The 13,760-nt window shown below is 51.0% G+C and overlaps 1 protein-coding gene across 1 annotated transcript in view; it reads left to right on the top strand.

Moving 5' to 3' along the window:
• Positions 1 to 13,760, top strand: part of TRAF7 (TNF receptor associated factor 7) — a 32,899-nt gene that overhangs the window by 14,892 nt on the left and 4,247 nt on the right. The window contains exons 5-15 of the mRNA XM_084270836.1: positions 3,497 to 3,613; positions 4,873 to 4,965; positions 6,651 to 6,684; positions 7,680 to 7,863; positions 8,542 to 8,676; positions 9,592 to 9,809; positions 10,353 to 10,426; positions 11,459 to 11,507; positions 11,977 to 12,104; positions 13,141 to 13,223; positions 13,644 to 13,683. Of these exons, the coding sequence (XP_084126962.1) occupies positions 3,497 to 3,613; positions 4,873 to 4,965; positions 6,651 to 6,684; positions 7,680 to 7,863; positions 8,542 to 8,676; positions 9,592 to 9,809; positions 10,353 to 10,426; positions 11,459 to 11,507; positions 11,977 to 12,104; positions 13,141 to 13,223; positions 13,644 to 13,683 (1,155 nt within the window). The remainder of the gene's footprint in view (positions 1 to 3,496; positions 3,614 to 4,872; positions 4,966 to 6,650; positions 6,685 to 7,679; positions 7,864 to 8,541; positions 8,677 to 9,591; positions 9,810 to 10,352; positions 10,427 to 11,458; positions 11,508 to 11,976; positions 12,105 to 13,140; positions 13,224 to 13,643; positions 13,684 to 13,760) is intronic.

The following is a 13,760-nucleotide window of genomic DNA, read 5'->3' as shown; positions in this document are numbered from 1 at the left end:
TCAATCAAATCAAGAACAGCAGCAGCAAAGCAAAACCCAGTGGATGGACAGATAGCTCCAAGGCCTTGATCTTCTTCTCTCCCCAGTGCTCCAGCCACATCTCATAACCACAAGCTCCTATTTAGATTTAAGCATGTCAGTAGTAGACTCTTCAAGTTAAATAAGTTGTCATAGACTTTGTCAGGTTGCAAGACCCAGCTTCCAAGCCAGGGATAAATGGATTGCTGCTGCTGAAGTTAGGCACTGGGAGAGACTGGGGTCAGCAACAGCACAGAGCTACAACACTCCTTAAAATCAATTTGACACCAGATTGCAAAGACCTTTATTGTCAGCATCCCGTAAGGTTCCTTCTGGTGCTGAGAGATCTTGCTGTGTTCTGTGTGAGTGTGTGTTTGTTTTCCCAAAAAGTCCTCTGAACGTTTGCCTTGTGTCCTTGGCAAGCACAACCCCAGCACATCGCTGCCCCCATGGTGCTGGGCTGCTGTTCCAGGAAGCCCTTGGCTGTCAGCACTGATCCTGTGGGCTGAGTGCTGTGCTCACTGCACCCTGCTCACAAGATGTGCAGGGCATCCTCTTCCAGAGGAGTGGGGGGTGCTGGGGACATGATATTTAGCCATCTCAGGTGGAGAAGCTCCCTCATTCTTTTGAAAGCTAGTGTGGCAAGCAAGTGTGCAGTCAAGAACAGGAGAGATGTCTCCTAAGTCCTAGCCTCTGCCTTCTTGGGCAGTCTCAGCCCACCTTCCCTTGGAGTGCTAAATATTCTTTAGCAGAAATAGCAAGAGGATTAACGAGTGGTTCAGAAAGCAGCCCACAGCCCTGGGTGCTAACAAACCAGAAGTGCCACAGCCTGTCTCTGTGCCTGCTGCTCCAGACAAACTCTCACTAACCCTTTTAGGAAGCTTCCTTTGCTCTGTCAAGAAATTATCTGGGATTTCCCTTCCTCATTGCTAAGTTTTCCCCTCTCTAGAAACTGCCAGGGGCTTGTCAACCACCAGAGAGACAGCTGGAGACAAGTCAGAGCCCTCCTGTGACCTCCACAACCCTTTTTTTTTTGTCTTTTTAAAGCTTCTGTTAATGACCCCAAGAGCAGAGCAGCATGTTCTGTGTGCAAGGCAGGGATTATTGAGTGGCTGCTGCCATCTTTCCTGAAAACTAGGCCTCACCATGCCTACAGGCAGTGGGGATCAGGACTGTACTAGAGCCTTCACTTGGAGGTTGCTTTTGTAGCTGACCTAAAGATTTCAGCTGAGTGCTGGGGCAAAGCATACTAATGGATGAAGAGCTGTCTGGCTGTCCAGAGTCTCTGTTGCTTACTTGGAGCTTCATCTCTGAACCAGAGTCAGGACTGAGTTACTGGCCAGCCACAGGCTATTCCTCTTCCAGCAGAGTACTCCATCCTTGGGCTGCTTGAAGATGGGCTTGGATGCTCTAAACAAAACAAGTGCTGCAAAGCTCAGCCAGGCTAGGCCTGGAAAGCAGTGCAGTGATTGACCCTGTAGAGCTCTCACATCATCTTAGCCTTGCTTGGTTGGCACAAACAAAGGCTACAGGTACCTCAAGGGGCAATAAACACTAGCCCACACCTCTGCTGTTCAGCACTGTTACTACATCCCAAGTGGAACCATCTTTCTCAGCACATCAGCTTTCCTCCTGAGAAGTCTACAGCAGCATTAGCCCTGCCAGGTCACAGGGAGCTGAGCTTGCAGCATTGCACAAGCACAGCAAGGCTGTATCTCACACCCCTGCCTGCTGGAAGTGGTCTGGGGCTGCAGCCCCCCTCCTCTCCATCAGTGATCCATGCAGGATGTTGCTCTTGATAAACCTGCCTTCCTGCAGAGCCTGCCTGTGCTCTGCCCTCATCTCTGTGTCACCTCCAGGGTGGGAACTATGCACAGTCATTCTTGTTATTTTAATAACTTCTGTTACCAGTGGAGGAAAATAATAAAATTAATGGATACATATAAAATTGATTTACCTTGCTATAACCATTATTCCTCAAGGATTAGATATTTAGCCAATAAATACGCCTTCTTCAAGAAAAAGAGCTTTATGCTTTAGCTTCTAAGCAGATGCAGCATTTCTGAGCTCCTGGGATCCCATTAGTGTGAAAATTAAGCAGCAGAGCACTGTGAAGAACCAGCAGGGTCCTGGTCTGCTTCTCTTCTGCAGCCCGGCAAGCACTGCACTCAGGCTGCAGTATAGCCTGTCTCTGGGGAAGACAGCAGTCTCTGAAGCTCATCTTACATCTTTCACTGCTGAATTTCCTGAGTGCCCCACTGGCCTCTTACAGTGCTTTTGTCTGTGCTTGGGTCTGATGTCACACACTTTTGAGCCAGGGCAAGCACACGGAATGCAGCTTGGCAGATCCAGACTGAACATGAGGGAAACCCCAGGGTAGTGCAGGACAGGAACCTGGGGCAGCAGGCTCTTCTGTGCAGCTTTCCCCTCTCCAGGTGGGCAGTGGCAGGGCTGACCTGATCCAGGGCCAGGAGGGTCCCTCTTTGAGTGGGCAGCAGGGCCAGCGATCTCCAGAGTTCCTTCCAGCCAGCATTTCTAGGAGTTTGCAACTGAGGTCGGCTGTGGTCAAGCCACCTGTAAGTGTGATATGTGCAAGTAGCCTGCTCATCTCTTGATGCTTATGGCTTCATTCTGCCATTTCTTTGTTCTGCTCCTTGAAGACTTTCATTGCTTCACTCTTCCTAGTCCTCCAGAAGCATCTTTTTCAGAGTAACCCAGCAGCGGCAGCACTATTGGCTGTTCTGCACCCTCACATCCCATCACCCCACGGTCTGAAGAGTCTCTGGTTTCGCTTTGACACCGAACTGCATCTTGGCTGGTTGATCTTCCACCCTTGGAGATGAGTTGCTGGTTAACATTCCAGCAACAGCATTCCCTCAAAGCCAATCCCAAGGCTGCCGTAACCAGTGGGATTTCCCTTGATTGGTGCCTGCGATGTCCACTTAGCTCTCCCCTCCCGAGCAGGAAGCGACAGAGCCAGGCTGTTACTGAATTGAATAGAAGGAAGTCTCCACACTTACGCAAAGAAATTTGGCAGAAGTTAGATAGCCACTGAAACAACAAGTGCTGCTGCAGAGATTGTAGGAACTGCAGGAGCTGGTAGCTGTCTCTGGGGGAGATTTACAAAGCTTTCTGTGAAGGATTAATTCTTCCAAACGGTAAGTAGGCGAACCAGTGCACCTTGGAGAAAGTTACCTGCTTGGGATTTTAGGTGTCAGCTCCATTTAGTGAGTTAAACCTGGACGGTGCCTGTCCTGACTCTGAGTGTGGGGCAGCGTTCCCGAACGCCGGGAAGGGCGCACGGCAGGGAGACGTCCTACTGCTGGGGGCCACTCAGTGCAGCTTAGCAGAGTGGATGAACTAATGGAGTGGCTGAGTTTTTTGTGGAGGGGGGGGACTGCACTTGAAGTCTGTGCACAGGGTTTTGGAGCAGGGGGAATATTTGCAGTAACAAGAACTGGTTTTTATCTCTTTGAAGCCTCCGATCAGCACCCCACGCCGCTCTGACTCTGCTATCTCCGTCCGTTCATTGCACTCTGAGTCCAACATGTCCTTGCGCTCGACGTTCTCTCTCCATGAGGAAGAGGAGGAGCCAGTAGGTATTTGGGATTGTCTGAAGAAGTAGTATTAGGAAGTTCAGTGTCTAAAGAGCAACTTAGTGGAGTCTTTTGAGTACATCAGGGTATCATGGGCAGATTTTCGTGGTGCCTGGCGGCTCAGAGCCTGGCTGCCAGGACTCCTGGGTTTAATTCTGTTTCCATCACTGACTTCTGTAAGTTACTTTGCCTGTTTTCCCCACATATAAAGAGGGGACAATGGTGAGGTTTTTCTGCTTCTCAGAAAAGCTGTCTTGGCAAAGTCATGTGTGATTCTCTGGCTCTGCTGCAGAGCAGTAGGGGGTTGCAAGTCTTTAGGCTGGTGGTCTAGCCCCAGGTAACAAGACTAATACAATTCCCCACCGATTCCAAGCTCCATCCCTCATTTAGGGCTGTGTGGCGCCCCACTGACTTCATTGTAAGCCCCAGGAGGGTGCAAGGAATTGTCCACATATGACTTTTATTGGGGGAGGATACTTCTAAGCTGAGTTTAGCTTGTGACCCAATGACTAACCCCAGACTGGATGCTCAAAAGGTCAGGCGGCATTTTGCCACAGATCTGGGGTAAAAGTGTGTTTCATATTTAGGAACCCAGGGGGTTGTGTTTGCAATTCTGAGAGCATCACAGGATGAAAAGACAGACTGAGTTGCAGTGATTGATTTGAAATGCTCTGAAATGTGAAGCCCTGCTCAGAGCCTGGGCTCTGGCAGTCGGTTGGTAAACGAAACCGGAGAGATGGGCAGAAACAAATGATGTTGTTTCTGCTTCCTAGGGGAATGGAAGAGCCCTTCCTTCAGAATGTTTTAAAAATACAGAAGGGCATACAGCTTTCAGATTGCTTGTAAACTTCAGGCTCGATATGGGGGACACACTTGACAATATAACTGTTTAGTCCAACCAGGCAAAAAGTAGCAGGCAGTGCAGCTCACACAGGTCTGGTGACTTGAGTCACCCTGGAAAAGAAACTGATCTGTGCAATTTGCTGTCAGATCCTGATCATACCACATGCTGATGTTACCCAGTTTGTGATGAGCTGAGGGTCTCCAGCCATTCCCAAATTCACTCTTCCTCTACCTCTTACGTACTGGAGGTCAGCAGATCCAGACAATAGTTTATTTTGAGATAATGGAATTGTTAACATGCCCTGGGCTCCCCAAAGCTTGCTGCTGAAGAGTTGTTTTGCTCCTTCTGCAGAGCTGGAGGCTCTTGTGTTTGGACTAATCCCTGTGCTCTCTCTGTCCCTTTCCTCCTCTTCAGGAGCCACTGGTGTTTGCTGAACAACCGTCTGTGAAGCTGTGCTGCCAACTGTGCTGTAGTGTGTTTAAGGATCCAGTTATCACAACCTGTGGGGTAAGCTTCCCATCATGAGCTCCACATACATCCTGTGTGACTTACAGCCAGGCCCTGACTGTCCCCAGTGAACAACCCCAGTGACAGCCAGCCTGAGTGAACAAAGATGGGGCAGCCCCTGCCCAGGGAAGCCAGCCACTCCAGCATAGGACCAGTTTGCAGTGGGGTTTGTGGGCCACTCTGTAGTTAGCTGGAGAAGCCTCGGGCTTGCTTCAAATTGTGCTGGTTTCCCCAGGAGAGCTGAGCTGTCAGCTCCCCATCCTGGTCAGCCTCCTTGGTGTGACCTCAGCAAAGTCTAAAACTCTTTGTTCCCTGTCCTGAAGGGCTCTGCAGAGTGCTGCTGCCTCCTGGGCACCCCAGGAACGGCTGTTCTTCAGTTGTGAAGAAAGTGTTTCTTATAAAACAAGAACAGCTCGAAGGTTCATTTAGTTAATGCCTGCAGAGGGATTTGAGATCCTCTAATGAAAGGCACAAAGTATTATGAATATTCTTCTGTATTCCATTTTACCAGGATTTAATAGAAACTGTGTATTATTCCTGCTTCTGTGCTACATGTGGAGAAAGACAGCTTTGTGAGAGGCTCTCTAATGCTTCTGACGTGCTTCTGATTGCTAGGACAGAGCTGTAGCCACAGAATGTGGGGTTGTGTATTGGAGCAAGTGTGTTATCCCCAAAGGTTTACAAGTTGATGCAGTGTTGCCACTCCATTTCAGTAAGCAGCTCTTCATGGAGACACTGAGATTTACTGGTTAATGTGGGGGGAAAAAAAAACCCAAATCTGTTGCAGGAAGCAGACTGGCTTCATTTGCAGTCCTGGTTTGGCAGCTGCAGAGAGAGCACCATGCAGCTGTGCAGGGCAGGAAAAGGCCACGTGAGCAGGGCAGCAGATAACAGCTCTGAAGAGTGACTTGCAGCCTCTCCAGAGCTGCTGCCAAGTGCTCAGCCTGTGGCAGGGGAATATGGCTGAGGAGGCTCCAGGGACCCACAGGGCAAGTTCAGGCCCCATAAAACGCTGCAGCTTTTGTTCTTCTCTTTATATTCATTAACATGTGAGATTGAATTTGCTACTTTATCAAGTTAAAATGTTACCCTACGTTTCTGCTGTGAGAACAGAGAGATACAGAGCTATTCCAAGTGGCAAAGTTTATGGCACATTTAATGGACTTACAAACCAGCTGTCCCATCCACCCAACAGTGGGACAGCGAGAGGAGTTAGAGAGATACATGTGATGGGCTGACTGGCCAAGGAAAGGGAGAGGCCAGACTTTGTCTTACTCTTCCCCTTGAGAACTCCTCAGGGCAATGAGAGGAATGACATGGACTAAGAGGAGGGTGAAGAAGAGAAGCTGCATGCAGGCTTGGAGGGTAGGAATATCAGTGTGGCAGAAGGTGTCCCTCCCTTTGGCTTGCACTGTGATCATGGGCTGATGATGAGCAGGGCAGAACCCTCAGACATCAAACCATGTGCTTAATCATTCTCAGGAACACAACCTAAGTGAGCAGCTGTTTTTTTTGCCCTGTGGTGCAGACTCAAGAGCACGCTGAGCTATAGGGCAGGCAGAACAGCTGCTGAGGCCCCTGTGCCACAGGCATTGGTATCTCCCACCTTTCCCATCGTTAGCCACGGGGAATAATTTGTCTGATGTTGTTTATGCTGACACTGCTGTTCCTCTTTGTCTCCACAGCACACATTTTGTAGAAGATGTGCCTTAACATCTGGTGAGTACAGAGCTGTTCTTGTGTGATGCAGCCAAAACACTGTTATTTTCTGGTTTGTTTGCTTTCCCTCAAAAAGAAACCCACAGAAAAGCTGTCTGAAGGGTGTAAAGCAAGCCATCAGCCAGAGACAGCGGTGAGGGGCTGGGGCAGGGGTGGCTGTGTGGCTGGGAGCTCTGATGGTACATGCTGCAGCACGGGCACTAGAGGGCTGGGCCTTGGCTCTTGGGCACAGGATGTTCTCAAATCCCAGAATATGCAATGGATAATCCCAGGATAATACATGTCTCGCCCAGAGCTGACCCATTGATTTCAGACAGAAAGCTTTCTGTGGCTGCCTAAGGAGCAGGGGGGCTGTGTTTGGCAGAGACCCATCAAACCCCTCCTCCCCCATTCTGTTAGTGCCAGCTCTCAGGCTGCTGCCTGAGCCCATGTACAGCAGCACAGAGTGCTGCTTTAGCTCACCCAGCTCTTCCAGAAACCTGGTGGAGCCCAAGTGTCTGGCTGCTGGCCTGGCCTAACCAGCTACTGCTTGGTTTGGACTCTTTGCTACAAAAAAGACTTTATTTGGCACGAGCCTATGCCCCTCTTGGAAACCTGTTCAGCACAAAGCCCAGCCGTTCCTGTCACCAGAACAGCGAGCCCTGGGGAGGCTTCCTGGGGAGGAGCTGGGTGAGGGAATGAGTTATATGCGGGGCGTCTGCTGTGAATACTCTCACATCTCAGCAAGCACAAGGTAGTCTGGATGATCATGGCCTTCTTTCAGAGGCAGATAGCTCAAATTATCCTGGATTACCAGAAACTGTAACTTTTCACCAAGCCCCAAGAGAAACCAGACCAGTGGTTTGCAGACCTTGTGGGGAATACTCATGGCTTAATTCCCTTGCCGCCCATCTGGGAGTTGGCTGTCTTTGCCAGGGGAGGCCCAAAACCCCCATAAAATCTCCTGCAGTGTCTCAGCCCTTGCTGACTCTCTCTTTTGCTTCCCCACCTGGCAGAGAAGTGCCCCGTGGACAATGCCAAACTGACCGTAGTGGTTAACAACATCGCGGTGGCGGAACAGATCGGGGAGCTCTTCATTCACTGCAAGTATGGCTGCCGGCCTGCAGCCAGCAGCAAGCCCGCTGCCTTCGAGGTGGACCCCCGTGGATGTCCGTTTACAATTAAACTGAGTGCCAGGAAGTAAGTGGCTTCTTACTTTCTGGGGAAAGGGCTCCACCACCAGCAATGTGCTGTCATATCTCAGCTGCCCTGTGGCTCTTGGGGATAGTGTGGCTCCTGCCAGCGGTGCTCTGCAAGGGTGTGGAAATGGACAGGGTGACTTGAGGGGACTGTTCTTCCCACTGAGTCTCAGGATGATGGCAGATGTCTCAGGGAAAGGATGCTGTTCATTGCTCCCAGCTTACTGAGTGCCTCAGCGTCAGGATACGCTGTGAAAACAGCCACCTGTCAGCTGGGGTGAATCAGTGTGGTGATGGTCAAGCAGAGACTTTGGGGTTCTCTTTGTAAGAGGAGTTATCCTAGTTATGTCCTAGAAATCTGAAATCTATCTCCTTCCCCATCCTAAATGCATTCACTGTCTTCCCTATCACATGGCCATTGCCTGTTGTTGATAGCTGCATGAAGGCTCTGTCAGTGAGCTGTAGAAGTAGATGTTCCCTGCACAAATGTGGCCTATTACTCTTCACTTACTGGCCATATGAGAATTTAAAGCTGTAATTGCAGTCTTAAAGCTGAAGGCTGTTGATCACCTGACAGTCTCAGAGGGCTGCTGTGCTCATTGCCTGATGATCTGTGTTGTTTCCATTAATTTTGGCTTATTGCTGATTTTCCCCTCCTTTTGCTTCTCTTCATGGGCAGAGATCATGAAAGCAGCTGTGATTACAGGCCGGTTCGCTGCCCCAATAACCCCAGCTGCCCACCTCTCCTGAAAATGAACCTGGAGGCACATCTGAAAGAGTGCGAGCACATAAAATGTCCCCACTCCAAATACGGGTAAGGAGCTGGTGCTTTTTAGTGGGAAGGATGCACTGGAGCTCATTTCTGAGCTGCTTTTTGGCTAGCACAGCCTCAGGGTGGCCCCATGGGCTCTGAGCCACTTCTACCCAGTGTTGTGCACTGGCCTGAAACTGAGATCAGGCCTGCAGGGCTTGAAAAAGGCAACTCCTGAGCTGCTTGTTGAGAACAGGCAGGTCACGCTGCCCAGCTGTAAGCCCTGCTGGCAGCTGAGGAGGAGCCTGAGGTGCGTAGGCAGAAGAACCAGATGGAGGAGAGTCAGATGGGTGGATGTGCCCAGAGCCGTGCAGGGAGAAGGATGAGTACAAGGGTAATGCCAGTGCTGTTATGGTGTCTTTCAAATAAGTTCTTCTCCTGAGGCAAGAGAAGTGCTGAGCAGCCTCAGAGTGTTGATTGTCACCTGAGCAGGAGCATGGCCAGGCTGGGGATTCCCTCCAGGATGCACAGCTAAGGTCCCTGGTGCAGGAAGAGACAGATGCCTTGGCAGAAGCAGAACAAGGCAAGTCCTGACAGAGCAGCCCTGACTCCCTGCCATGCTGCAGGCCCAGGTCAGCATCTGCTGAGGTCAGCTGCAGTTTTGATGGCTCTTAGATTAGACTCCAGGTGAGCACACGAACTGGCACCACATTCTCTCTTGCCCAAGATCTGCTTTTCCTTGCAACTACCTAGACAGACAAACAGTTCCATTTAGGGCCAGTGCCCTGGCTGGAGAAATGGGAGTTGCTTGGCCTCTCCATTGCCCTGCATTTGCCTGCACCCATCTGGATGGTGAACTGCAGCACCACTGCTCCTGGGGACCCATACAGGCCTTAGACCTCCCTCTGAGGAGCCAGCTGAGCAAGGAGGTCTCCACTGTGAGCCTTGCTCCACCTCACATCTACCTTCCCCTTGCAGGTGTACGTTCATAGGAAATCAAGACACTTATGAGACCCACTTGGAGACGTGCAAGTTTGAGGGTCTGAAGGAGTTCCTGCAGCAGACAGACGATCGCTTCCATGAGATGCAGGTGGCGATGGCTCAGAAGGACCAGGAAATTGCCTTCCTGCGCTCCATGCTGGGGAAGCTCTCAGAGAAAATCGACCAGCTGGAGAAGAACCTGGAGCTTAAGTTTGGTGAGTTTGCACCCCAATGAGCTGTCTTGCTAGGACAGGGCATTACAGAATTCATTCCATGTTCAAAACTGGTGCTGAGTGGGTTTCAGAAGGATCATATTCCTTGCAGAGGAACAAATAGGGTTTCCATCGACTTCTTTGCTGCCAGAACATCATGGGACCTAAACCTGCAGTCACCGATCATGTGGCAAGTTCTAGAAGTGTCTGCAGGCAGCTGCTACCTTTCTCCTGTCCTGTGCAGCTGTGGGCACAGATGCCCATAAAAATCAGCGAGTCAGCCTGCAGTGCAGCCATCCTGGAACAAGCATGGTTCTTGGGCAGCTCTGTGGTGCCCAGCCCTGTCTTGCCTCTGAAATTTGCTGGGTCTTCAGCATCTGAGTACAATTTGCATTTGAGCAGCAGCCACCTTTGCTGTTTCTCCCTGCTGATAACAGCAGTACGTGCATTCTCCTCTCTCCTTACTCAGAGGTTAGGTGTCAGTGGGTGTCTTCTGCCTGTTCCCCTGGCCACCATCACTGACTCTGCAGTGTCTGTTTCTCACAGATGTGCTGGATGAGAACCAGAGCAAGCTGAGCGAGGACCTGATGGAGTTCCGCAGGGATGCCTCCATGCTGAACGTGAGGAGGGGGCTGGGGCTGTAACAGGGGTTGCATGCAGCAAGCTGTTGGCTCTGCTACTAGTTAGGCTTCTCCTGCAGTGGGGGGAGTCTTTTGAGTTCCCTCCTGCTCACTACCTCTGCTCACCCCAGGTTGGGTTTGCTTTCCTTCTCTGAGGTCTGGGTGAAAGTTTCCTCAAAGCTGAGTTAAATGCAGTGAGCACATCCTGGGCACTGCACCCAAGGTGCCGTTTTAACTGTTCCTGCTGCCTTTTCTCAGCCTGTTGCTGCTCTTGAAATGTGTTACCAGAGGGAAGGACCTCTACAGCAAGCAGAGAGCCTCTGCTCCAAAGCCTGGGCACTCCCATACCTTTCATGCTAGCCAGGGGCAATGCACCCTTCTCCCTGCCTGCAGAGAAAGCAGGAGGATAAGCAGATCCCTGCTAACAAGCTGGGAGTGAGGGCTCTCTCATGATTTTGGACGTTATTCAAGCACTGATGTTAGCCAGACATTCCTCCCAAGTTCAGGCAGACTGTGTCCCACCGGATGTACTAATGAGGAGGAATTCACCCTCGTTTACCTAAGCATACTAATGAAGAGGATCCCTATGTATGCAGTAGAGACCAAGCCATGAAGGAGACTGCAAAGAGACCTTCCAATTCTCCTCCAGCAAGGTGGGCTTCAAGAGCCCAGCTGAGCAAGCAGTCCCCATAACCAGTGTGATTATTTTTAGCAGTCTGGTGAGTGGCAGAGCAAGGACAGCGTATTCAGAGAGGTGCCTGCCTGAGTGCTGAGGAGTTTAGTGCAGGTCTGAGATGCTGTCAGAGCCCTGTGGTTTCTGCAGAGACATGACAGGGGGATGTACACCCACAGTCCTAGAGCAGGAGACCTCCAAATAAGAGAGTCAGATGCTGAGCAAGTGCAGGGAGTCAAGACCTGTCCAAAGGCAAGTGTGGAATTTAGCAGTGAGGGGAGACAGTCTTTAAGCTGTGCCCAGAAGGGCAGGCTGGTCTTGATGACTCTGCAGCTCATGCAGCTTGTTCTGTTTTTCAGGATGAACTCTCCCACATCAATGCTCGGCTCAACATGGGCATCCTTGGATGTGAGTATGCCTGTGGTTTTCATCCTCTTGGGCTGGGTTTGGGATGATGGCCCAGTGCACCCTTTTAGGCATGGCCACAGCTGTCTCTGGGTGCAGCAGTGATTTGTTCACAGGATCAGCACTACTGCAGGAGGAAAAAACCAGTGGGAGAGTTTGCCAGAAGCACTGGCTGAAGGGGAGCTCGCAGTGCTGCAGGGTTATTAGCTGGGTGGGGAGATGGCAATTGGCCCCTGGATCTCTGGCCTCCCTATGGCCAGCCTGGGGCAGTTGCATTAGGGAAATGGGTCCTGGGGCACCAAGCATTGACAAGTCAGTGAGCTGTAAAGGTGGGACATGAGACCCTCCAGCCAGTTCTTTCTGGCCTTCAGCAACCAGGGAGGCCAGTGCAGGGAGCTCTGTCCCTCTGAACTCGTCGTGACATGGTGTAGCACTGTTCTTCCACCTCTCACCTGCCCTCTTGTTTCTGTAGCCTACGATCCTCAGCAGATCTTCAAGTGCAAAGGGACCTTTGTGGGACACCAGGGCCCTGTCTGGTGTTTGTGTGTTTACTCCATTGGAGACTTGCTCTTCAGTGGCTCTTCAGACAAAACCATTAAGGTAAGAGCTTGCCTCTTCTGTGTATCTTCTGCATGTGTAAACGTGCTTCAGGTGGGACAGAAGCTGAGCTGCAGTTTGTGGGGTGGGGGGGATGTCACTTCCCAAAGTTTCTTCCAGAGAATCTTAAATGAGACTTTGTAGTTACAGTTGGGCAGAATTCTCTGGGGTGTGATGTTATGCAGTAGCACATTTGAGAGACAGATAGTGGCTTTGCAAAGCCCTGATTAGAATCTCATTCCTGCTGCTCCTGGTTTTGCTTTATGTGGTGTTTAGGGCATCCAAGTCTATTTCAGCTTCTGATTTTATTTTTCCTTGTTACAAAAAGTCATCTTAGAAAAAACATCTCCGGATCAAATACATCCTTTTCCCATCTTATGGCATGTTTGTTTTCCTTTGTCCTGTTTCCAGTAACTCAGGCTGACAGCACTGCTCCAGTGCAACCAAAACAACAGTTCCCCATGTCACCGTGTTGGCTGCTGGTGGCTGGGCTGAGGAGCCCTGCAGCCTGCCAGCAGCAGAGCTGTGGTTTGATTTCTTTGAGCCATGGCAAAAGCCACATGGAAGAAAATGGACATTGCTGTACTTTCTTGAAAGAGAACAGCTTTCTCCCTGCTCTGGCTTCACTGGGCACCCTCTTCCATGTGTCTGAGAGAGAGAGTGGTGTGTGCTCAGTGTGTGGCAGAGGAGGCTGTGCTGTGCCAGTGGAGCACTAGGATGGGATGTGAGTTGCTAAAGCAGGAATCCGAGAGCCGCTTCTCTGGTTCAGGGTGTTGTGTTGGCCTGGCCTGTGAAAGGCAGAGAGAGGGGATGATGCATGTTGCTGTCCAGAGTCTTGTTAACTTCATCCTGACCCCGTGCAGTAAATTTCCTTTCCTAGACAAGCTTATCTCTGCCTGGGAGCCCGGAAGGCAGGTGCCCAGGTGACAGCCTGTTTCCTCGTTTCGGTGCCTTTGTGGCGCTGCTGACATCCTGCCTGGGTCCCCAGCTGCTCTGCCTGCCAGCGTGTCACCCTCTGCTGACTTGTGTTTCCTGTTAGGTGTGGGATACCTGTACCACATACAAGTGCCAAAAGACCTTGGAGGGTCACGATGGAATTGTACTGGCTCTCTGCATCCAGGGGTGAGTGGAGAGGACACCTGTCCTTGCAGGAGAGAGGGAGGGACACCGCTGGGGTTCCTGAGCATGCCTTTAAAATTCCTGTCCTTGGTCCCACACACACCAAGATTGGGCCTGTGAGGCACATCTCGCCTCTTTGCTCTTCAAAAATTGACGAAGTGCATCTCTCTCTGGCCTCCCATGTTGTCCCAACTTCCTTCCCTGGTCACCAGCAGGATGCCTGGCCTCCTGCTCCAAGGGCCAGTCCAGTCTGGTTTCCTCACAAGACCCGGGCTCCACTCCTGGGATTGGTCTGTTTAGCCTTGGCCCAGTAAGACTGTGGAATTGCAGCTCCTCACCCAGCACAGTGCCTGGGAACAAGCTGGGACCCTGCACTCATTGCTCTCCTCTCTGACCTCCTTTTGTTTTCTGGTGACATTACAGGAACAAGCTGTACAGTGGCTCTGCTGACTGCACCATTATTGTGAGTACCCAGGACCACTGCTCCCCCTCGCAGCTGGAACGTGCCCTGTGGGGCAGCCCTAGGCTGTTGTAGAGCAG

Source organism: Gallinula chloropus (genome assembly GCF_964237585.1).
Source record: "Gallinula chloropus genome assembly, chromosome: 15".
Lineage (NCBI taxonomy): Eukaryota > Metazoa > Chordata > Aves > Gruiformes > Rallidae > Gallinula > Gallinula chloropus.
This window is presented reverse-complemented; position numbering and strand designations above follow the sequence as displayed.